We start from the raw sequence: 25700 nt of genomic DNA on the forward strand, positions 1-25700 counted from the left end.
TATTCTGTTTTGTTAGAAAACAGAAACAGAAGTTTCTGTTTTGTTTTCTGGAATAGTCTGAGAGGATGTAATTCCCCTTCCTCTTAAAAGGTTCTTAAGCATTAAATCCTGCCTGAAAAGGTGCTATTATTGTCCCTTTATTCAGAGACTGTTGCAAATTCTCATTGATTAATGTTGAAATAACCTAAGCTATGCTAGAATAATGCGTATATAGATAAGTGTATTTATATATACATACATAAACACCCAGATTTTTTTAATTGCTTTGTATCACAGAAATTGCTTAACACTTCCTCTTGCTTTTTTTTTAACTTGATTTGCGTTGTCCTTCAATCAGGAAATGTTATGTTCTTTTTCTTTATAAATTTTTTTTTCATTCAAATGAGGGAAAAATCCCAGTCGTTCTGTTATAAATATAACTGTAGCAGACATCTGCCATGTTTGCAAGTTCTTTTATTACTTTCTCGTAATTTAAATGTCATTTTTTGTAATATAACTTTCCTAATTGTCATGCTCTTAACCCCAAGTGGCAACAAAGCTCCACACAGCTGCTCACTCAGTCCCCCTACATCAGGATGGGGGAGAGAATAGGAAAAGTGAGAAAACTCATGGATTAAGTCAATTCAATAGGTAAAGCAAAAGCCACAGGCACAAGCAAAGCAAAACAAGAGATTCATTCCCTGCTTCCCATGGGCAGACAGGTATTCAGCCATCCCAGGAAAGCAGGACTCAGTCACATCGAACAGGTACTTGGGAAGGCAAACATCATCGCTCCTCCCTCTTCTCCCCTCTTTATATACTGAACATGGCACCATTTGGTGTGGGGCATCCCTTGGGTCAGTTGGGGTCAGCTGTCCCAGCTGTGCCCCCTATCAACTCCTTATGCACCCTCAGCCTCCTTGCTGGTGGGATGAGATGAGAAGTAGAAAAAACCTTGACTGTGCAAGCTCTGCTCAGCAGTAACAAAAACATCCCTGTGTTATCAACACTCTTTCCAGCACAAATCCAAAACATAGTCCCTACTAACTACTGTGAAAACAATTAACTCTTCCATCAGCATGCTGGTTTTGGCTGGGATAGTGGGGACTGCATGCAAAAGAAAGGCATTAGGTCATAAAGCAGTGAAATGTTGCAAATAATGTTTATAGCTAATATTTGTGTTTCTTATGTGACCCTTAAAATTAAGAGTATATTCTGTTCATTCTTTTGTGGGGAATGGCTAAAGAGAGTTAGAGTTTATGATGTTGATATTATGTTGGTAAAGTGACAGTTGCCAGCAGTTTGCAAAAGAATATTCTTTCAGATTTCTCCAATTGGTGCAGCTTCTTTGCCTCTTTTTAGCAGTAGGAGTCAGATAATTTAAGAAAAAAAAATCTCCGCTACTACAAGGCAAACTGCATTAATATTTCATCTATTCTAGACCATTGTATTGTGTGGAAGGTACAAGGTTCATGGGAATAAACTTGTAAGCAGCAGTTAGTTGGTATGTGATTTACACACCATGAAAATCTATTTAACTATTTTAGGCCTTTAGAACCTGTGATTCTTAAGTGGATGTATCGTATGTCAAAGTTGGAGGACAGAGGCACTTACATCCTCAGGAAGATGCTGGTTTGGAGGAGTGAACTAGCTCTCTTTCCAGCCTGGGGTTAAAAGTAGGATTGTCAGATTTCCCTAAAGTGATCATTTGCAGCATGATATTAAGTCTTTTTATAGTGAGGAAATAAAAAATATGCAATCTTAAACGATAACACTGAGAGTGTTGAGGTGTAAAGGTTTATTATCCTTAGTATATACTGCTAAGTCTGGAGGTCTTACATTCGTCTCTTCAGTTTGCATTTGTTTTGTTTCACTCAGAAAACCTTTTAATGCATTCAACTTGTTCTTGCTACAAGAAAAAAAAAGCTTTCAAAAGCAAAGAATGTGTATTCATTGAAGATGTGGGTGAGACAAAGCAAAATAATTATAATGACAGGTTGTAAGTTGGTCTGTACCAGCTTCAGTTATAACTTACTTCTACAAGTTTGTTTTTTTTTTGAAGTACTTGCCTTTCTGGAATTTTTAACCCCACCTTGTAACTTGTCACTTGAATTTCAGAAATGTGAAAAAAAGATTTTGAATCCAAATCAGTTTCCCTTTTTGATACTTGATAACAGAAAACTGCTAATAGTTTGATTTGATTGAGGTCTTTAAGGAACAAATCATTCCAGTGTGCAGGAGTGTTAAGAATGTCAGAAGAAGGGATATGTAGCTAAGCAAGGAGTTTTAATGAATTCAAATGTATAAAGAGAGCGTAGAAGAAACACAAGAGAGGACAGGCAAGGCAGAGGTGCCTGCAAGCATCCTATGGGCCCTAGGGATTCTACCAAGGAGGCCAAAGCCTAGTTGCAGTTCAAACTAGCTTGGGACATAAAAAATTGTCAAGAAGGGCCTTTACAAGTATACCAGTAGCAAAAAGAAAGTTCTTTGAAAACACAGGTTTGTTATTGAATATGGAGGCAACTTAATAATGGATCATACAGGGAAGGCCGAAGTATTCAGTGTTTTTGGCCTCAGAAAAGCAATGGGACAGAGACCTCCCAGAGAAGCTGAAGTGTTCTAGTGTTGTGCTATGAGAAAGCTTTATTTGATGTCTCACTTGAATCCTCTTTGATTAAATAACAACCTGTTGTTTCTGTTTGAACGCAGAGTACAGGTTATTCTTTTTTCCTTATGCAATAAAGGCTATTACCAGTTTGCTGCTCTTTGCATTGTAAATAAAGATCATAAACCTGTTCTTCTTTTGAGGCCAACAGTCATTTCTTTGCTTTCTTAGATACTATAAGCTGCCCATGTCTTTGTAAAAGTTAAGTGCCTAAAACTAGATGTAACATCCAGCTAAGCTTTACAGGGACTAAGTAGAACGTAAGGATTACTGTCTATATTTTGCAGGATATATTGCTTCATTTTTAAGCTCCTGTATGAAGTTTGTGGGTTTTGTATAGTAGCTTTTTATTGTTGACTCAACTTACAATTTACCTTAGGTCTTTAAAACACTTATTTTTAATCTTTAATTTTTTTTTATACCTTCTCAGTAAGGGAGCAGTGTGTGACTCTGGTTTTGCCAGAGAGGCACATAGTTATTGTGGCTGAAACCGCAACAATGCCTTGGTGTTGCTGTCCTGGAATTAGAAAAAGGATGGGAAATGGGGGATCCTCCTGGGAAGTCTACGTGCTATATGTGTGCATATGTATATATATGTATAAATAACTGAGACCTTTGAGTCTGGGCAGAATTTACTTGCGCTGAGAGTCTTAACAAGCGTCAGCCATTTGAATAATCCTGCATTAGATCTTTTTCTGTGAGGAACTGCCACGTGCTGTTCTCTGCACTGCACTTCTGCACTTGACTGTGTCAGCTTTTGAGTAGCTCCTTTTACGTTGTCCCTGATGAATGGATGATTTCATTCTGTTTTGATCTCTGTTAAAATAAACTTGAGGTCTCATTCTGAATTCTGTAGCAAAACCTATTAAATGTGCTGTCTTCTTTTATCCTGTTGTTAAGAAAAATATTGAATGGCACTAGACTTAGGGCATGCACCTTGTCATGTCCTTCCATTTTGGCAGGGGGGTATTGGTAATTACTCAGCTTGTTCTTGTCATTCTTACTGTCATCCTAGTAGATTCACTAAGACTACTTACCCAAACTTGATAATAAGAGCCATTGAAATTGAAATTCCTTCAAAATACCCAAGACTAGTTAGTCTTGCTGGAGGTAATGGGGCCCAGGACAGGCACAAGATGTGGGTGGATATTGCTGTAGAAACAAGGTTTTTCATTCATATGTTGACATTAATCAAAATAATTTCAGCTGTACAGTGCACAGCTGCAGTGTCAGTGTCCTCAGGGAAACCTTTTTGATCTAAATGCAGTGGGTGTCATTGAGAGCACTTAAAGTGCACAGGGGAAGTGCAGTCTTGTGGCATGAAATAATCTCAGAATGGTTTGGGTTGGAAGGGACCTTAAAGATCATCTGGTTCCAACTCCCCTGCCATGGGCAGGAGCACCATCTGTCAGGTTTTATTTTATAAAGAATACAAAGACAGTTGCCAGACTTTTTTTTTTTTTTTTTGTGTTTGTAGGTTACATTTGTCCTTCTCTGAATGGAGGAAAAGAAGCTTCTATTCATTATTTGATTTGCTTCAGAGCCATTATTGGTTTTGGAAATTTGATAAATATCTGAGTTAATGGTTACTCTGTTGCTTTTTCAAGCGGAGCCAGACTTGGCAGAGGTTTGCCCTGGTACGTGGCAAACATGATAAAGCTTGTCATCAGGAGCCTGTGTTTTGATTCTGTAAGCTGAAAAGCAGTAACATCAACTTATGATCCTTTTTCCACTGATTCCCAAAAATGTTTTAAAAGATGCTCTCATGAGACCCTACTTGGAATACTGTTTTGAGCGCTCAGGTCCTTGGCGCAGGAAGGACATGGACCTGTTGGAGTCCAGAGGAGGCCATGATGATGATCAGAGGAATGGAACACCTCCTGTGCAAACAAGCTGAAAGCTGGGGCTCTTCTGCCTGGAGAAGAGAAGGCTCCAGGGGAACATTATAGCACATTCCAGTACCTAAAGGGTACCTATAAGAAAGGTGGGGACAAACGTTTTAGAAGATCCTGTTCTAATAGAACAAAGGTTAACAGGTTCAAACCAAAGGAGGATTGATTTAGATTAGACGTAAGGAAGAAGTTTTTTGCAATGAGTGTAGTAAAACACTGGCACTGTTTTTGTGATTTAAGGAGATGCTACCTTCTGAAGCTTTCAAGCTTTAAAAAATTTAGAGTTGTTTCATGTCTTTGATATACTGTTGTGGTTTAACCTTAGCTGGCAACTAAGCACCACACAGCCACTCACTTGCTTTAACAACTCTGCCAATTTTGATGTAAAATTTACTTTGTCCTGTCATTACTGACAGTCTGTGGGAAGTAGTAAAAGTATCTGAATGAGCAGAGTCACCACTTTGGATGGAAATATGAATCTTTTAGAAATCCTTCTATTTGTAAGTGTAACTTTTTTCTTATTAAATAAAACAAAAACCCTACCCAAAGAAAAAAACCCCAGAACAATCCAACCTGCAACATAAAGAGACCGTGAACATTCTAATTGGAAATTGTCCTTTAAACACCACTGGGACTACACAGTAAGTATTCAGTTGAAATTACATGAATTAGTAGTAGTCGCTACTCTAGAAAACTCTAGATCTGTTTTGCTATCTTCATTGCTAATAACATTGTCAGAGAACATTAAAGAATGAACATTTTGTCACTGAACAGTAAATTTATAAGATGTCATATTGCAGTGCATGGGATGGTCATTAAGTGTTTTTTAATTTTTATTTCTCTGGAGGAGCCGATTAAAGCTGGTCGCTGCCTAAAAGCACACTGGAAAAAGCTTCTGTTCTCGTTTCTTGGGTTTTCTCTTTGTTTTTAAAATAATCTAATGCAACTAATGCAATCTGTATGGGATCTAAATGAAAGAAATCTGCTTCAAGCAGATTTCAAGCAAAACAAGGATTTTGCTCCAAGCCTCATTTCATAGGGGAATTTCTCTTCTGAGAACTGGGTGGACATGCAAAACAGATGAGGAAATCTGGAACAGACAAGATAGCGGGTAGCAAGTGCTGCCACAGAGAAAAATGTTAACACACTTTTGGAATTTCCTTTTTTTTTTCACATTGTTGTTAGTATTTCTTCATTGACTTGTCTGGGTTCCATCTGTGGTCTTGGTTCCTACCAGCTGGAGTTCCCTGAATTATATTTGTGATGTCTGAGAGTGGCAAAAAATATCACAAGGGGCAGTTTTCGATCTAGTCAGCACTTCAGATTACTCTGGCAAGGACAAGGACATGCAGCTTGTAGCAAACAAGCTTAGTGCCCTTGCTCTCTTAGGATTCTCTATGGCATTACTAGACTTAATTGTGTTGATCCCAAATGCACTTTAATTAGGACAGGCAAGGAGAAAATGAACTGGACAGCACAAATCACATGAATCCCCTCTATCCTGCTTTTTATGTTCTTTGCTTTATTTTTCTCCCTCGTTTGATGCTCAGGCTTTTATTGGGAAAAAAAAAAGAAGTGTCTGGCTTTGTCAGACAAGGTAATTGCATCTTTTAAAGTATAGCTGTCTGCTGTGACTAAAAGGTACCAAAACAGCCTTTAATGTCTTGATACTGATGAAAGTTTGTCAGGTGTGAATGGTTGATAAGGCTGCTGTTAGGTTTGTTTTCTAGTGACATTTAAGACAGGCCACTAGAAAAGATGGGCCTCTGCATTTCTCTTGTGTCTCCTCTGGGTTTTTCTAGATACTTTTATCATACAACAGTGCTAGTCCTTTACACCTGCATTTATCTCTCTATTCTCTCCCTTCCTTTCCTTTTAGACTTCTTAAAATCTGTCAAACAGTGGACTTGTAACCCACTGTAATAATGTATGGCCAAAACCAATGAGTGTTCAATTTAGCATTGCTAAAATGAAACCTTTGCTAAATGCTTTTTCACATGCTATGTTCTTTCTTGTATATTCAGTATGTTTGAGTGGAAGCGAACCAGCAATAATCTGTCATAAACCCCCAAATCCAGCCTTGTTTAATTGAACAATAAAAACCAGTGTTTCATCAACACTTTACCCTTCCTGAGCCTGAGAAACTACTGGGTTTTTTGCCTGTGCAATAGGGATAGTATTGTACTCAACCGTCAGCTTTGAGAGAGGCCTTGTCCTGAAGAATTCAGTCTATTTAGACAAGACAATAGATGATAGGGAAAACTGAGGCACATGAGGGACATGACCTGTGTGGAGTCTTGTTGCAGGTCAGTGGCAAAACCGTGGTGAGAACTCGTGTGCTGTGGCTGTTGTCTCATTGCTGGGTCAGCCAGCGCTCACTGTGAGCCGCCGCTTCCCAGGCGCTCCTGATAATCAACTTGCAACATGTACTGAAGGTCAAGCTTCTCAGTGACTCTGTGGGTGGTGCTGTCGTATCTGTTCTTTCAGTTCATTGTCTTAATATATAGCTTTGGGTCTCTCAACTTGTTTCTAAACTTCTTCATAAATCCGAAGACTAATCTGAAATGAGAAAATGTTAATTTGTAGAAGTATCTTACACCAGATTATAATAAGCGGGTCATTAAGCTGTCATGGTCTGTTGTGTCTGTGGGACTTGAGAGACCTTTAATCAGCAGATTATTGACACTACATGGGGAACAGTCTGATGTGGAAATAAAAGTTCACGACCTTAGGAATTGCTAATAAAAGTTCCTGATTCAGGTTACTGCTGCTAAAAAAGAAGAAAGGTTTATATACATTTTTTGCAGTTGTTTTTATTGTAAGGTCAGCGAGAGGTGAAGAAAGCAGTGCCTTGTAGTTCAGACCCAAGGCTTTTTATCAGCAACTGTAGCATTGCACTGCTGCTAACATTCACTTTTGCCAAGCCTGCAACAGTTTCCATATGTTGTGCTGTTATCCTCCTTTTGGTAATTTTTTTCTCAGAGTTGTTTCAAGTTCCTTTGACATAATAAGGATTTAAACAGTATGTGTGTAGTTTTAGGGGTTTGTTTATTTAGTGGTAGTAAACTCATACACATTTTTTATGTAGAGTGTAAGCACTGTGCAGAAGTTACAGTTTAACTGTGCCTGTCTTCGCACGTGTAAAACTGATTAGCTGTAGCTTTGTAGTGTTTTAGATGGTCTTAAAAAACAGAATCCTTCTCTGTACATCAAGACAAAATGCATTTTGCTAGTCAGCCCTCTCCCAATTAAAGGTGTGAGAGCATCTAAATTAGAGAAATTTCAGAGCCCTTTTCTAAAAACAGCCATGTTGTCCCCTGTACCCCAAGCTCAGTGCTCTGGGACCAAGGTAGGTCGTGATCTGCAAACCAGAACTTGGATTGTATGTGAAGTGTAGTAGCTCTGGTGCAGAACATAAGTACAGATGGCCACAGTTAGTTTAGCTCCCCCAGAATTTCTACTACAATCTCTTGTCCTTATGCAGTTACCATTTTCCGTGTTTCATACCACAGTGAAAATGAAAACTAATGTTTGAAAACAACAGTTCTCAGGAAGAAGCTACAGCCTTAGTCCTTGGTGTCTGTAATTGACAATAAAAAGTGAATAAAACCAACAGAACTGACCATAAGCCTTTGTGGTAAATAAATTCTCTTACTTAGGATTTACAGAAGAAATTAATAATAGCTGACATTTTATTTTTCTCATATTGTTTAGACTTGTTGCCAGTGCTACTGCCTGTGCTACTCTTATTTTGAAGGGAAATATGTTTACAGTTAATTGGCCTAACCCTAGTTAGCTAAATTTGGTAGATAGACAAAATTTTAATAATGAAAAGGATTACAAATTAATACAAATAGCTAATACTTTTGAATATTGCGTAAAGCATTCTAAATGTTAAATGGAACATGGGAATACAAAAAAGGCTTATTTTTAGTTCTTCATTCAGCCAAATGTAAATCAATTAGATACTGTACTCCTTGTCTTATAGTTGTTTTGTCTTTCGTACCAGTTTTACAAGAACCTTAGCTGAAACTTTGTAAGAAGGTGCTGTAGTTTTAGTTAAATGGGAAGGATTTTTCAGTGATGAATATTTCATACCACCATGTAATTTTGGAGCATGAGGAGTACCCCTCTCCGAGCGGGATCGGGGAAAAGACTGTCCCTGGGGGTCTTGAGACCCGATGGAAAGGTTGGGTCCCTGGTGTGGAGCATCCCAGGAACGCGAGAGATAGAAGACCAAAAGCGGGCGCAGGCCGGAACTGCTCTCTCGGTACCTGGGTTTTACCCACTGGAGGACGGCGGACTCTGAGTGTTTTACCCGAGTGCTCAGCCTTCCTCTGCTGTTCGGCTGAGCTCAGACTTGGGAACCACCATAGCGCTGCTTTTTGAAGCACTTTTGGAACTATTTTTCAGTAGCCCGGGAGGCGCCACCAGCCCCGGAGTTCCCCTTTCCGAAGTCACCGCAATCTCATCTTCAGCCATTTCGCTCCCTCGCCCGCACAAAGCGCCACTGCCCCGGGGCCTGAGCCCGCTTGGCCCCGCCAGGCCCCAGCCCCGCGCCGGGTCAGCCCCAGCTCTGCCACCACACACACACGTGCTTTGCTGTGCTGGAACCCACACCAGCAGCACAGGACTTTTTCAGGCGAAATATCCTTCCAGGTTTTGGTTTAACCTAGGGAGGAGGTACAGAACTAGGTAATATTTTCTGCTATTGTTGTTATTTTGTTTCTTTCTTAATTTTTAGTCAAATTGTTATTTTTCTTTCTTCATTCCGACTCCTCGTAATTTTTTACATCCTCTGTACTGGGAGGAGGGAAATAATAAAAGAAGAAAGGTTCATGTCATTAGAGGTCTCCCCTCCTGAATACATTGTCATTAAACCAAGACAGAAGGCTTGAGTTACTAATTTCAGTGATAGAATAAAGCAATGGAATATAATGAAATATATAGTAAGTATTAGATGTTAGACTGTTCAAGAGAAATACTACACTTGTTAGGTGTTTTTCTGACTTCTAAAATGTAGTTAGATTGCCATAACTTGGGGTTTGGGGTTTTTTTTAAATTTATCTCCACTGTAATGGCATCAGTCTGTTGCTCCTAATCCCTCTTTATGGAAAATCTATGGGATTAAAAAAACACACTATACAATTTCACTGAAATGTGCTCTATTTTTTGTAATTTGATGTGAGTATGTTCAGTATTCACTGAGTAATAGTTCAGTGAAGAATTCCCCTTGTTAATTCAATTAACGCTTCTTGATCCTTCTCATTGTCCAAGTTGCAGACTTCCTTTTGTGGAATGAAATTGAACAATTGATAGGAAAGGTCAATGGAAATTAGTTTGTCTGTGCTGTGGGACATGCAGCTTGTTCAAAGAATAGTCACTGAAAAGTAGATCAGGGGTAATTTGTCTTATGTAAAAACTTTGGTGGCTTTGAGCTCATACACATGCTTCTATAGCGAAGTTCTTGCTCTTGATTAAATGGAGAGATGATGGGGACATGAGGTTGTTTCTGTATAAACATTTTTTGGTAGCTCTTTTTCAGTAGAAAAATACAAGTGATGACAGCTGTTGGAGTGAAAGAAATTTTGCTTCCATAAGGAATTCTTTTTCTATGCAAAATCATTAGTGGTGGCCTTATTCAAAAGTATTAAAAATAGCAGTCTGTCTGAAATTTGAATGATAAAAATGTATATAGTTTTGCTAGAAGGCATTACTCAGTACCTTTTCTTAAAGGCATAAAAGGAATAGATGAGGGACCAGTGGTTAAACTGTATCACCCTTGATAACATGTCGGTGTTATGGATTGTTATTCTTTTAACAGTGAATCAAGGAAGTTTCGAAGGTACAGGTTCAGGGTAAAAAATCTAAAGTGAAAATTGTGGTAAAAGGATGCATTTAAAAAAACCTCATAACTTACTATTTCTAAGTCATGAGGTGGACTGTGCTGCACTGATTGCTTACGCAGACTACTAAAGTGCACCATCTTGGAAAATGAAGCACATCCAGGATACTGCTTTGGAACTGGCAGATGTCATGCAGCACTTGGGGCAGATAGTTGAGCACAGCTTACCTCCTCAGCTTTTCTAAACAGGTATTGCATTTTTCAGGTTACTGGGGTTTGATTTTGTTTTGTTTTGGTTTTGTTTGTTTGTTTGTTTTTCAATTTTTAATTTTATTTTGCAAGTTAAGGCAGAGTGATTATGTTAACTTTCATTATGAAATGAGCTATCTTGCTAAAGAAGACTTACCTGGATGCTTACCATGCAGCTTACCATACCGTGCATTGTATGTACCAAGAATAGCATTATTTTTGGTATAATTCCTAGGGGACTTCTACAAGTGGGCAATTTTCAACATCACTGAACATGGGAATAAAATTCTCAATTTGTAAGATTAGCTGCAGTGCACTTATTAGGAAGAACTCAGAGCTACACACTCTAAAGAATAAAGAGAGGAAAAAAAAGGGAAAGGAAGAAGACCCTGAGATCCAGGTAGTATTTTTATTAGTGTCTGATCATATTTTGTCTTTTAAAGCTAGAAAAATACTCTGATCAATATGAAAAATATTATTATAAAAATGTATAAAAGTTCTGGTTTTGCGTTCACTGATATCTCTCATTACCCTAGAAGACTGTGTATCGGGGAGAACTTTTGTACAAAGTTCTAAATGTGTGCTTATGGCCAGTGTGTACATACATGTATTCCTCGTGATTTTATCAGCTGTGTTATTGCCTTTCCTGCATATACCAGGAGTAAAGGAATGGTTGGATTACTCGGAAAGCCCTTGGTGACGGGATTTGGAAGAGTGAATTAAGTAGAAAGTGTATGTCAGAGCTTAAGCTGAGCTCTTAATTGTATTGCTCCTGTCAGGTGAGATTGACCCACAGAGTAACCTTCCCCTGGCATTGTGCAAACCTCCAGTGTTTTCAGCCCTGCCTTATGGAAAAGCTACATGGAAATATAGAGAAGTAGCAAAAAAAGACTCTTCTGTTGTTTACTGCAGTGCACAGGACACACTATGGGGCAGCTTAGGGTCTTTGATTTTGCTCCCACAGTTATTGCTGATTCATATGGCAGAAATAGGAAGAGCACCAGGATGTCTGTCTGTGTTACATTGATCAGTGAGGTTGCTGAGAAAGAAATGGATGTATTTAATAAGCATATATGAGTATCTTATGACTCAAACTGGATGAAATTATTTCGTATTTAGTGGGAGCCAAGAACTGAGGGAATCCCTCAGCTGATGCAAAGAGGGGAATCTGTATTCATGATGCATCTTTTTTTCTCCAGGGAATCTGCGATCTGTAAGATGCCTTAATTTTGCAAGGGGGTAACCATTTAAAAAAGTAAACTGAGAGAATACAAAAACACAGGTAGTTATTCTCAGATGGAGACATAAAACAGTTTCATTTGTAAAACTGACTGCTTGCAGTTTTAAGTAACAGAAGATACAGTAAGGCTGGTGGGCATTCTCATGGAAATTTGTCTTTCTAAAATAAAAATTATTTTTAAAGAGGAGATGGAGCAGTTGGCATCAAATGCAGTGGTACTATTTGTAGTCTTCTGATTCTGTGATGTGAATTAATGGTAACTGAATTAAGGAAAGCTTACTGGTTTCTCGTTATGTTTTTTTTGTCTACTTCTTAGTTTTGTCTATAGGTATGGTAATAAATTGTTTCTCTTAAGTCAGGTACTGTGGACATTAGCAGTAATTATAGGGAAAATTTTCAAAAGCTTCTATTAGTTCTTGGCTACTGTTAAAGTCAAAAGGAAAATTAAAGGGAATTGTGCCTCAATGAAGTATGTTTGTATATCTTGATTGTTGTGCATATTTTGCCTAATTTTTTCAAACATTAAAAAATTTTTTTTTAGTTGTGTTTCATACTTTTGGATAAATAGATAGATGCAGTGTCTTATGGGGACAGACAGTCAACTCAGCCAGCAACCGAAACTAATCCCCTAGTCGCTGGAACATTGTGGGATGCGGGCTTCCTCCTTCTGCTGCTTCTTTCACAGCTTCAGCCTCCACACAACCCCGTAGATGATCAGAAGCTCTTTTTTGTATGTGTATGTGATTATGTTAGTTGAGAGTGCAGGAACTCATTTTACAAAATGGGGCTTGTAAGTTCTTGTAGCACAGCCTCAGACATCCGTGTCTTGTAGGAATTGTGTAGGAGAGGCAAGAGTAGGAGCACTGAACAAGTCAGTGATAGACCACACTGACAATGTAGAAATCTATGGGATAGATTTGTTGTCCTGCACTGTTATATAAAAATCCTATGTCTTTACTGTAATGGCGGGGCAGGACAACAACTCTGTTCCTTAATTTGGGGCATACTTGGTTTTTCCTTCTGCTCCACCCAAGGCAAGATCTGGTAGTGCTAATTACTGTATTAACTGAAGGAGAGACAAAAAGCTATTGGTGGTGTCTCTTGTCTTCATACACACAGTTCCCCTTGCTCTCTCTTTTTAGTGCCCTAAGGGGGACTGCTGTAGAGTATAATTGTTTGATTTGGTGCATCGAGGGAGAGAGAATCTGACACGCCACCCTGCTCTTGTTTGTTCTCTACCCATTTGGCAGTGACAGAAACCAAGGAGAGGTCATGTGAGTGCAGCCAGAATAGTGTGGCAGTGCTGGGAACGCAGTCGCATTACACTGGGCTCCTTTCATGCCTTCTGTCTGAATAGGGGTCAGTGCTGTACCAAATGTCATGGAATTAATTGGTGATTTTTATGCAGACACATCTAAATGGCACGCACTGAGGAACCCCACCCCGTGCTGCAAACAGCATGTTGTGCTTTCAGGGCAGATGGGAAGAGCTGACCATGGACAGTTGAATGAAGGTTCAAATGAAAATGGGAGGATTTTGGAGTAAAGTAATTATGGGGCTGATCCTAGAAAACCCAGTTACCTGCTGTTTGTATGACACAAACTAGATGATCTACCAGGGAGACCAAAAGTCCAGCAGTCACACAAGGATCTGCTGAAGACATGTTCCCTAATAAAAACACCTGCCACCCCAAAGTTTTAGGGGGTGTAATCTTGTATGTTTCTGTTCGTGTGTTTGTACTTCAGTGTACCCTTGCTGGGATGCCTTGTCTCCCTAGCATTGTCCAGGTTGAAGTGTAGTTAATGAATGTGCAGTTCTATGCTGACATGCCCAACTACTTATGAAGTGTGATGGTCCATGTACAAAAATCCTGAGAACCCAGTTTCATTGCTGAGTGTTGATGGGGTGCAGCGGGGTCTCATACAGGAGTTGTAATCCATATGCTTTAACTCTTAGAGTTGGGCACTGCCAGTGGCAGTGACATTTGAAAGAAGAGCCCACAATCATTTAGCAGGCTACAGCTGGACTAGATGCTGTACTAGACCTTTGCAGAGATAATAGAATTGAGGGAAACTTAGAGAGCAATTAATTTCTTTCTGAGAATGTGTTCTTAAATGTCATGAAATTTATTTTGCCTTTCTATATTTCATCAACTTACTAGCTCACAGATTGATGCATGCAATTTCAAAGCTGTCTTCTGTTGTGTTCCCAATGAATAAATTTTCAGCTTATAGCAGGTATTTTCTTAGTCCTTAAGTATATGATACTGTGTTTGGATGGTTAAATTTCATTCCATCTGTGTGTCCCATATGTTCAGCCCTCCTACTGTTCCAGTTTGTTTGTGGTCACATTTCTTCACTAAGTTAAGGAAAGGACATGAGGTACTAAGGGAAGGATTCTTGCTGATGGCTCCACAGTTGTGTTGATGGCCTGTACAGGTATGTTCTGCTGACCTCTTATCTCTGGGTAGCTCAGTGCAGGGTTAATTGCAGTGTTTGTGCAGCAGGGGAGGATCAAAGTTAAAGGTCTTTTCCTGTCTCCTGATGTTTCAACTCGAATAAAGAAATACCTAAAAGTATACAAATATGGTTGTAGTGGATGTACTACAGCACAGGTTAATGGGGAAATCTCCTAGGCTGGAAATGGAAGAGAAGGTAAGAAGAGCATTCTGGATTTCCCTGGGTGTTTTGGTCAAGATACAAATAGTTTCAGTTGTTTCATAGAGGTCAGTAGATGAAATTATTGAAAAACAATAAAAATATGTTTGATATTCCTTTTCCTTGCTCAATTAATTTTTTTTTTGTTAGTTTGCATTTACTTCTCAAAAAATTGGCTTCCAAATACACTTGTTCTTAAACAAAAGCAGGGCTGAAAGCTGAAGAAGCTATGTTAAGAGTGGTTTCCTTTCCAAACCTTCCTCTGGGAAAGCATGCCGTTGCCTTTCAAGTTGTCTCCTCTCCTGTTGTCTCTGTATTTGTCACGATTAGTGGCTGGAAAGTGAAACCGACACTATTGTCTTCGGGTCAAACTTCAGCAGCGTTTTTCAGATGAGGGAAAACCTTCAAATAAGTTGTTATGCTTGCACTTCTGTGCTGCAAAATGTTTATTTTCTCTTCTAGCATGGATTCAAATTGCAGCGCAGGCAGGGAGGCGTCAAAATTGATTTAGCAGTTTGATGCTGTGCATGTTCTCCTTTATACTTATGTTCAAGTTTTTACCCTTGCTCTACCAGGATACCTTCTTGACATTAGTATTTTTAGCAGGAATTAACTGTCTCTGGTTATCAGCGGAGATACACCTTCTTTACTGTATAATGTATAATTATCTGTTTTCTGTAGTGTGGAGTTATACTCCTTTAGAAGATGAAGCTTTTTAAGCAAAGTTGAGAAAATGTCCTGTTTTGTGCTTTTGCCCTTTTGTTTCTGTGACATGTTTGTTAAAACACACATTTCTTGATCTCTTCCTATCCTTGACTTTAATATTTATGCTGAGAAATCTGCTGTCAGGGGTGGTCGCGAGCCTCTGTGAGGCTCTCAATCTGACAGAGGTCTGCTTACCCTAACACATTGGTATTGTGTAATGTGCCCAAAGCATCACAATTCCAATGAGATCCTGTGGGACTCTTAAAGGCAGAGTTCTAGACAGTTGTATTATCTTGCAGTTGATCAAGCCAACTGTAGTAGATTTGCCTGTAAGGCTGGAGTTGGGAGTCTGTGGATTGCAGATGTCCCTTTTGAGATTCTATGCAGGGTTTCCATGGGGAAACAGCTAAAGTTGTTTAAGTGATTTTTACTGCTGGCAATCAATAGTAAAAAATAAATGCTTTCTTTTATTCTCTTCTATAACAATGTCCGGCTGGGCATGGAAACTTATCCAGTATTCATATTTTTATGATTAAATGACTGCTTTGTGCTGCTCATATACCTTGTGCCTTGAAACCCTTCTGGGGCTGAGCAGAAAGAAAGAAAATACTTTTCCTGCAAATGAGGAATTGCAGTTCTTGGACCAAGTTAAAGTGACGGGTGAATGCATAAAGTCAAACCAAATCCAGTTCTCTGTGCACGATTGTTGGGGGGTTTTTTTGGTGGCATTTGTTCTTGAGGTGTTGTTTCGTGTGATTTTTGTTTTCTTTTTAATGTGGGCCCCTGTTTGGATACTGAGGTGTGACATGAAGACTTTACTTTGAAGATCATACTAATGTTTCCAAGGCTTTCTTAAAAATGGTCTTGAGGTACTGTCCTACTTGGTAATGACTATCTACAAGTACGTAAGGTGAGATCTTAGAAACAGTTGCTCTGTTTTTACGGATAAGGGAGAAAATTAGATTATCTGGTTGGCACGTACACTCTCTGCTGCAAGTTATCTTTGCAGTACCAGAACATCACCTTCATCCAGAAAGAGTGGTAGGCAAAGACTGACTGCAAGAGCACAGCTATGCAACACAAGGGTCTTAATGGTACAGCATCATTTGCTTTTCATAGCTTTTCTCTTAGGGAGCCTCCGTATGTACTACAACTACATTTCCACATCCCTCAGAGACATTTTCTAATCCTTGCTTTCCTACTAGGTGTTGGCAGAGGGATGAGCTATTGGTGTTTGTGCAAAGCAGCGAAGGTTTGTGCAAACAGTAGGCAAAGGTAGTGGATTCATCAGGAACTATAGTTTATGGAGATAATGTAGTTCAAAGTGGCAATAAAATCGGGAATAAAAGTTTGCACTTACAAATGAGCATTTTATATGGTATAGGTGATACTGCTCATACTGTTGTTTAAGCTGAAATTATATAAGAGTAGGCTCTGTTGTAGTGAACTGGAAATCTTCCAGTATGGTTCTATTTATTCAATGCATTTATCCTTAAAGCAAGTTTAATACCCTCAAATTAAATTGCAGTGATAGCGTTGTAGATATCTTCAGCACAAATCCACCAAAAGTGTCAGCAGCAAAACCACCCTGGGCTACCATATGTGATCTCAAGAGGCACCTGTAGAGAAGGGGAGAGGATTTTGTCTACGTGTTTTGTCTACATAGTCAAGCCCCTGATGCCTCTTTTGAGAATGACAGATAATAGAGGTGCTTTTGATACTACCTGGAAACTAGATAAAATGGACAGCAGTCTGTTTCATTTAGACAAGCAGCTGTTTATAGCTTTTTTTTTTTTCCACTGCCAAACTGTGGAACTTTTGCCTAGAAATAAAGCCTTCAGGTAAATGGCATTGTGGCCATTTGTTGCCTCTTGTTTGTTCAATGTCACTTGTGTTTGAAAAGCCATTGAAATCACTTTTGTTTACTTTGCCCCCTGCAAATAATATGAGCGATAAAGAATTTTGGCCAATATTTACAGAACATCTGTCTTGTAATTTGGCTTTGTGTGTCTGGATTGCTGGTAGTAACTGTGTGCGGGTATTGAAAAATAATTTTTTATATGTGTCTAAATGGCATTTAGCTTTATTTGTTTTCCCCACATTTCTCTCAAACCCCAAGGTATGCATAGGTATACACACAGCTGGTCTGACTTTTGAGATTGTGCTTTTGTTTGTGTTGACAAAATAGTGCTGGTTTCTGTACACTCTTGGCTGCATCTTTGTATAGTGAAGAGTTACTAGGCTGTCAAATAACTCTTAATAAACCTAGCACAACCCTTCAAGTGTCTGCTTCTATCCTGCATCCTCCAGCACTGGGTGCTATGACTATTGGAAGCTGATTTAGTTTGTCTGTTAACATATGCCATATGTGTGTGTGTTTGCCATTGTAGAGTGTATAGTTCTGAGTCAGATTTGTTCAGGGGAGAGGTGTGATAGGCTATACAGTTACATCATATCAGGGTCGGAATTTTGGATGCCTGAACTTGGCTTCTGGCATGTTATTAAATTGCAGTGCACTTCCTAACTTTGCAAGCTATGATTTCTTCATATATGTGGTACTGATTTCTTTGTAAATGGTTTTAAACATATTACTGTGGGGGACCCTAAAAAAGAACCATGTGTGCATGTGTGGGGTTTTTTGTTTGTTTTCTTTTGTTTTCTTTAAGTAGGAGAGCCAGATTACATTGTTTGGCCCAGGTTTGTCTGTAAAGCTGGTGGGATTCACTTGCCTCTCTGCTGAGACTTGTTCAGTGTTCTCATACTTCCGTCATTCTCCATATGCACTTGCTTCTCTGCTAAGTGAAGGAAATGAATCTCTGAGTATAGTCCCTTGAAACAGCCTGGGATGTGGCAGCTTCTGTAGCTGGGATAGATGATCTTGGGACTCTCTCTCGTCCCTGTCTCAGCTGTGAGCACAGCTAGAAGCTGAGACTGCTTTCACAAAAGGAAATGCTGAACATTCAGAATATTGTGCTGTGTTGACAAACCTACCTGTTTGTGTTTCCTGGCTCTGCACTCTGAGGTACTCGCCACTTCAATCAATTGTGAATGCAACTCAATTGCCAATTTGTTACTAAAGAAAAAGACTAGCTCAGATTGTTTCACTTTGCTGTATCAAATGCTTGAATTAAGTCTTACAACTTTAGTGCTTGTAGCTGAAGTAAGGGAATATTTGTGTATCCGTTTCCTAATGAGACTTTAATGTATACTCTGTTTTGTTCTGGTTGGGTTTTTTTGTTTGTGTTTTTTTGAACTTCTGCTTTTAGTGGAACAGCAGCTTCAGGAAAAGAACATGAAGAAGAATCATGGTGGGGCTGCACCTAAATAGTCTGAAGCTCAGGTAGGGTGGTTTGGGATGAATGAGATTGGCACAGTGGCAGGAAGAGGACAGCCAGAGGAGGTCTAGCTGTCCTCTGGGGCTGGAAGCTGCTAGTCCTGGGCAGCACAACAGACCTGGAAAATGACCCATTTACAATACTGCTTCCAGACCTTTTCCTTCACCTTAGCTTGAAACAGAACATGCTTTCTTTGCCTTTAAACTTTTTCTTAGCTTACAGGCCAGAATGAGAAGACTTATGTCTTTGCACTGTGAAATTGCAGAAAAGAAGTAATGAGTGTACTGCTAGAGGATGTGGAATTCAGGTTTAGTTTTTTCCCCCGATTATCTTATTTTCTACTTTTCTACTGCTTGTATTTGTGTTTTAAACCCATTCTGTTTTCATACACTGCTACACCACCACCACTTACATAATTTTGGGCCGTTTTAAAAATAGAAACTGACTTTGGGCATGGAAGCTGCAGTGGAGGACTGAGCCAGAGATGGAACAGTATTGATGAGGAGAACAAGACTGGACAGGAAAAGTAGAGGAACATGGAGCACTTAATGTAGTTCAGAACTGAATGTGGAGAAGAGGTCCTTGAAGAGGTGTATGCAGCAGAATTTCTCAGTCTTTCCACAAAGTCTTTTGGGTTCAGGAAGAGCAGAGAACAAGAGTTCTGTGAAACGAAGACAAATTGAGAGTGTAAAGAAGAGGGATAGGAGCTGTGCCAGATGTGTGTACCAAAGTGACAGTTAATGGAGATGTCTTGTTACTTCAACTCTGTAGGCTTTTTATTTGTATGGTAGTGGTGGTCTACCAAAGATCTAAATGGTCTTTGATGTTTGTATGGGGAAAAAAAGGTACTGGTTTTAGGAAATGGGCTATATCCCATAGAAACAAAAATATTAAACTCTCAAAAGCTGTAATAGAAGAATTTAACAAGTGACTGTGATGAATAAATTTTATGTGCTTTAAAATAAATCTGCTCCAAATGAAGTATTTTCTTTGGACATCAGGACCTGAGTTTGAAGAGTCTGTGTGCATTTGAAAAGAGTTAAATTTATTTTATCTAGGCTTGAGAGGAGTTGTTTGAATGTTGAAGCAGGGGAAATAGGGTCCAATTCATTCTCCTTTTTCTGTTTTCTTGTATATCAATTTCTATGGACAAGAGGAGAGGGACTTCAGTCTTTAGGGACTCTTGCTCCAAGCCAATTGGCAGTGCTTACAATTGCACCACCAGAAAGCAATAAAAGAAATACACAGAACAACAGTAACAGAAAGCAGATGTCTTGCTTTTGCAATTAAAGAACTGGAGAAGGCAGTAAGAAAACAATGGCAATTGACTCTGCGTTGGGACGGAGAGTATCTATCTTGGTTACTTGTCAAAACGGAAAACTGGTGAAAATGAAACATACCTTAACAGCCATAGTATCTTGCTTTGAAAATTTGGGTCAAATGTGCTTAATTTTTCATTAGAGAACATCATGCTAAGAGTCCTGCAACATGGAGCAGACAGCTTTTCTCATTGTGTTCTCGTGTCTGTTTTTCTACTTTGGATAATTCTATAAAACCAGTCAAGTCTCTGATTTAGCTGAGCAAGATATGTGGAAACTGGGATGTCTTTTTTTTCTTCCATGTGTGTGTTTTGTATCAGGAGGGAAAAGATGTTACTGAGACAGTTATCTGTGAAATATAGTTTAATGTTTTTTAGAGGCTGCACATAAAATGGAAATATATTTGACATCTTGTAGTCTATATCTGAATGTCACCGTGAACTAAAATGGTAATTAGTCACCTACACAGCATCTTCATTCACTGACTGTTATACACGGAGCTGTTCTGCTGGTAGTGTCTCAAGGCAAACAAGAAGTAGGCTTTAGGAGAATGTACTCTTCATAAGCATTAGCATAATGTTTAAATGTATATGTATGCTTTGAGCAGTTTGCCTCTCCTTTCGTCAGCATGTTTGTTTAGCCACGTGAAAATGAGATGCTGTAACAATTTGTGTTGAGAATGGAAAAGTTCTTGAAACTGGGGTGTATGGAAAAAGAAACAAGGGCAGACTTCTGATACCTTCCTTCCATGTGATATTGGTTCAGGCAAAAGCTGTAGAGTTGAGAAGATCTTTTTGCAAGAATGCTAGCTGACATATTTTAAGTAGAGTACACATGAGTGGCATGAAGGGGAGAAAAAAACTGTGTGAAACCTTATTTTAATTTCAGGCTTGGTGCTTTTTCTGTTAGAGCTACTTAAAAACAAACAAGCAACAAAACCAACAACAAAATCCTTTGTGCTCTGAGAGACAGAGCTCCTTTTTGCCCTGGCTTCAAAAGCAAAATAACTGATTTGGCATAAAGTACTTTAAAGAAAGCAGTGAGTATTCTGACTGAAATATCTCTGAGAGAGTCTGAGCACAGAATGCTGCAGAGGAAGTGCTTAGGGAAAAATTGTTCATCTGGGGTTTTGGAGTCAGTTAGGAGCTTGTCAGCACTGCCTTATATATATGCAAAGCTCAGAAGTCCTGTGTTTTCCTGATTGTATTTCAGGATGTGAAATACTACACTTCATGTTGTCCTGATCACCACTGTGCTTGTCAGTAAAATACTGTACCTTGTATTTCCGTACTGTGCTGGCTTAAATCACACAGAAGGAAATCTTGCTCTGTGAATAACCTACAGCATATTGCCATGGAAGAAACACCGAAGTGCCCATAGGAATCCTTGTAGATCTCCTTGCTAACAGTCCTTGCTAACATTGTGCACAAAGTTCTTGCGCCTTCAGGGAAGGGAAGGTGGTATGTTTTCACATTGCCAAAATATGAGGCTAAACACCAAAAAAGCTCTTGCAAGTAAGCTCTAGTTCTGAACTCTGACAATTTTGGCAGGCTTCTGATAGTGTGTTTGTGTTGTTCTGGGGAAGGTGAAATTAGGTGGCTGCACTAGAGTTCTGTCTCTCACAAGTCTTTAATGTAACCACACTTGTACATACACTGGTTTATACACGTGGCACGTTAACCAACCTTTACTGCTTGGCCTGCTGCTGTAATCCTTTTGGTTGAAAACTGGTGCCAAGTTACTTAAGAATGTCAGCTGAGATGAAAAATTCAGTATGTGAAGTCATGTCTGATCCCTCTACAATTAAGCTCCTCTCAAAGTTTTTCTAGTGTTTCTGTTAGTATTTGCCCCAGCAGCCTTTAAATGCACTGCTGTGCTGCATGGTGCTGCATCCCTAGCAACAAAGAATCATTTTCCTCCACACAGGCAAGACCAAGAATAAGGTATGTGCAGCTTGAAACACTTATTGATCAATTCACTTCTGAAAACTGCATGTGAATTTTACAAGCAGGGTAACAGTAAAAGTACTGCTACATGTTCTATTTTTAAATACATATAGTCTTTATAGAAGAAGAAATTGAAACACATTTGTTTTATGTTTGTGAATAGAAAACCTATGGCTGAGAAAGTACTACTATGCCTGTTTTTTTGTAAGGCTAATATTCCAGAGGAATGTTTTAATATTCTTCTGCAAATTATTTTATAAAAAAGAAAAGTATCAAGATTTTACAAGCTCTGCACCAGATCCAGTGACCATTTATAGTTAGGCCAAATGGTCTTACTTGATGTCTGTGGAGAATTGAGACTTTTTCTCTGTAAAGTGTTTTGTAGATAATGAGGCAAACTTCCACCTTTTTATTGCTCATTGGAATAATTTAGTGGGTATAAATTAAATTTTCCAGACTTAACTGAGATTGTGTGTGTGCCATCTCACCATCTTCCCATGTGCTTCAGATGTGAAGAGATTTTCTTTATGGTTACAAGCAAGCAGCACAAGACTGTCTTTGAGACATCTGCAGAAAGGCTGCAAGATAATCAGGATATGCGTTCAGTTTTACTTCTGGTTCTAAGAGCAAATAGAGGGATTTTTGCTAAGCACTTCAGATATTTTTAGGCTATGCAGGAGTTTATTTCATAATTGTCAAGAAAATCCAAAGTTAATCCTGGTGAGAGGTGTGAGTCTTCTCATGAACAGCTGTCTTCTACCGGTGGGGATTACTGATAGCCTTCCTATGTGCTTTGTTGCCATAGCAGGGTGTGTTTCTGCAAAGGTGGGCCTTTTTAGGGTGTGATTGTAAGGGCTTAGGTCAATGGTCTGTCTACCTCTATATTTTATCTCAAGTAATGCAGGTAGAGTTTCTCCAAGGCGAGAGACATTTAAACAAAAAACATGCACGCAGACATCTTTCCCTGATTATAATCTTCCAGTGAGCAACAGCGTAAAAACTTTGAGCCAGGAGCTGCATCAGAATCACATTTCAATAGCTATGGATCCTCCGTTAATTTATCTGATCTCTTTTTTCTGAATGCCATTAAGCTTTTGGTTTCTGTAGTATCCTATGAGAGTTCATGATTTCATTCTGAACCTTTTTCACCTAATGGATCTTGTTCATTGTTCCTGTTTCTTATCTGCTCAAAAGAGCATTTCTGTTTTAGGGTATGGAGAGAACTGAGCAGTATGCAATTTTTTGAGCCTCTTGAAAAATTTGAGAATTCTTTTTTTTTTTTTTTCCCCTTGACAGAAGCTTGACAATCTCAGTTTTTTAGGTGTTTCAATTTAGTATAGTACAGTCTGATTAGCCAGTCTGTAAATGGAGGCCTGGCTTGAGACCCTGTAGTCTTTTATACAACCCATGAGGTAATCTTTTCCTTAAGTCTCAACTTCTGGTGAAGGATCAGGACACTTGACTAGATTAAGTATGGCTCAGTGGATCTGAGCCAGACTTGCAACTGATGTGTATGGCTGTAAAGTTGCATTCGTATGCACTGATAAAATTCTTTCATTCTGGTTTTCCACACTTGTTCTGTTCAAAGCCATATTAAGCTTTTTGCAAAACATAATTTTTTATACCTCTTACCAATAACAATTTGCCACTTCCAAATGCAGCTTATGGATTTTCATAATACTATAGCTATTTCCCCCCCCCTTAACTCCTGTTCCTTCAACTATTGTACCTTTGGCTGTGTGAGAAAGAAGGAAAGGAGACTGTTACTGCAAAAAAGATCTTTGTCTGAGAGATTTGGAAACGTGAACAGCTTTATCTCAAATTTCAAATAATCACTGCAGTCAGGAGGATTACACACGCTCTTCTGGCAAGCTTTATAACCCTAATAAAAAAAGTAGTCATGATACAGGTAAGATGACCTTTTTTGGCTCAGGTGGTGTATCACAGGAGGCTGTACTGTCTTTCTCAAATCTACCTTTCGTACTTTATGAAAATTAAGGCTGTTGAAATAAGACTTTCTTGACCAACAGTTATGTTTTTCCATCTAGGAAAAATTTCCATTTATCTTGTGTTAAAATGTGGCCAAGCCTGCAACAGTTTCCTTTGAAGAATGCTGACTTGTAGTATTGTTTAAATTTACAGTCATGACTCTTCAAGTCAAAAAAAAAGTTTCATTCCCAGTATGCATGGTCCTTTGGGTAGCTGGAAAAGCACACTTGGAGGAGAAAGTCACAGAAATGAAATGGGCGTTAGGGAACTCCAGGGCATTGCAGTGAGCAGATTCCACTTGATATTGGGTTATGCTTTACATATATTGTTGTGGTACAAAGCTAAAAGTGCCCCTTCAAAAAAAAAAAGTACATGTTAGAAAGAAGGAATCTTTCTTTGAAAACATTGAAATCACTTCTGGGAAAGCTTTTAAAGTTTATGTTCCTGCCTCCTCCCACTTTTCAACAGAAACCCACTTTTGTCCTGTTCTGCAAAGGAAAAATCATTAGGATACTTAACTGTTTACGCAGATCTTAAGAGAAAACGTACTTGTGTGCCAGAGTAAGTCCACGCCAATGCAGTGTGGAGAAACCACAAAGAAGACCAGAGTTTTATGTCTGAGCAACAATCCATTATGTGCTCCAATACTAATGTGAATATAGTTTTCTTTTTAGTTAGCGCTTAGGTTTTAAAAACCATATATGCAAGTTGGACAGATGGACATTTGGAGATGTGCTCAGACATTTGCTGTGTGTTTTTTAAACATTTTACATGGTAGCTACTGTATCATGCCAAATATGCAGTAATGATGTTGGGAGATGGAATGCTTATTCTGCCTGCTTTGCTTGTCTCACTGATCTTTAGTGTAGATTTTGTATGGAAATCCTGTAGATTTGGAGGGAGGTGATGCCCTCTAAATTATTCAGTGGAATGGAGAAATACAGGGACGTAACAAAATCCAGGGCGCTGTTCCCTTTTCCTTAGTGGAGGAAAGGGAACTTTTGAGTTTGGAGCTTTTGAGTCCCTTGGAGGAGAAAGGGAATGTTAACTTCCTTTATTAAATACAGAAACAGTATCAGAAAAGTTCTAAAGTGTTGATTTCAGGGCTTTAAAAAGTTCTTAGTCTTTCAAACCGGTATTGTTTTTATTATTTCCCTCCCCCACTCATAGGTTATTTTCTGTGAACAGCATTGCTAAAATTGATAATACATGTGTGTTTAGGACTTTCTTTTAATCACTTTCACTGGGAGAGCATTGTGAGGGCAGATACTTTGTGCAGGTGGTGGTAATACAATAGTAAAATAATGTGTTGCTTGATGGTGGAGTCTGCTTTGAATCTGGCAAACTCAAAAAGAACTTAACTTGCTCAATGCTGATAAAATGACACTTACTATTCCTATGTGGAACATTCCTGAGTTGTGCAAGTTTTAAATTCTTCAAGTTAAAATGGTTGAGTTGTGAAATAAACAACGAGACACATATTATAAGTGTCTCTCAGTCCTGATAAAATTGATTCTCCAACAGAGAAGATGAGTCAATGTGTATGTTAAAAAAAAAATAAACAAAGAAACCCCCCCCCAAAAAACCCTGTACAAAACCCACCATAAATTTCTAGTTCCTGCTCTGATATTTTTTTTCCTTTTCCTTTAGTTCCTTGGCATAGCATTTCTTGGGATTGGATTGTGGGCATGGAATGAGAAGGTAAGCTGAATATAGCACCAAATTTTGTTTTTCTTCTTAATCTCTCTTTTTCCGATGAAATGTTAAAATAGTAATATGCTGTGTATTTTGGGTTCACACACATTTTCTACTGAAACAAAATCAAGCTACTCTGTCAAATAAAACCTTGGCTTGGGTCACCTAGAGGAACATCACTGGC

General features: G+C 38.8%; 1 protein-coding gene across 2 annotated transcripts in view; it reads left to right on the forward strand.

Annotated features, from left to right (window-relative positions):
• The window catches only part of TSPAN5 (tetraspanin 5), an 85426-nt gene that overhangs the window by 35989 nt on the left and 23737 nt on the right, over window positions 1–25700 (forward strand). The window contains exon 2 of one of the 2 annotated variants that reach the window (XM_027636220.1): window positions 25472–25522. The exons of the other annotated variant lie outside the window; for it this stretch is intronic. Coding sequence (XP_027492021.1) covers window positions 25472–25522 — 51 coding nt within the window. The remainder of the gene's footprint in view (window positions 1–25471; window positions 25523–25700) is intronic. 2 annotated transcript variants of the gene reach the window in all.

This window comes from Corapipo altera, unplaced genomic scaffold, assembly GCF_003945725.1.
Source record: "Corapipo altera isolate COAL_440 unplaced genomic scaffold, ASM394572v1 22b, whole genome shotgun sequence".
Classification (NCBI taxonomy): Eukaryota; Metazoa; Chordata; class Aves; order Passeriformes; family Pipridae; genus Corapipo; species Corapipo altera.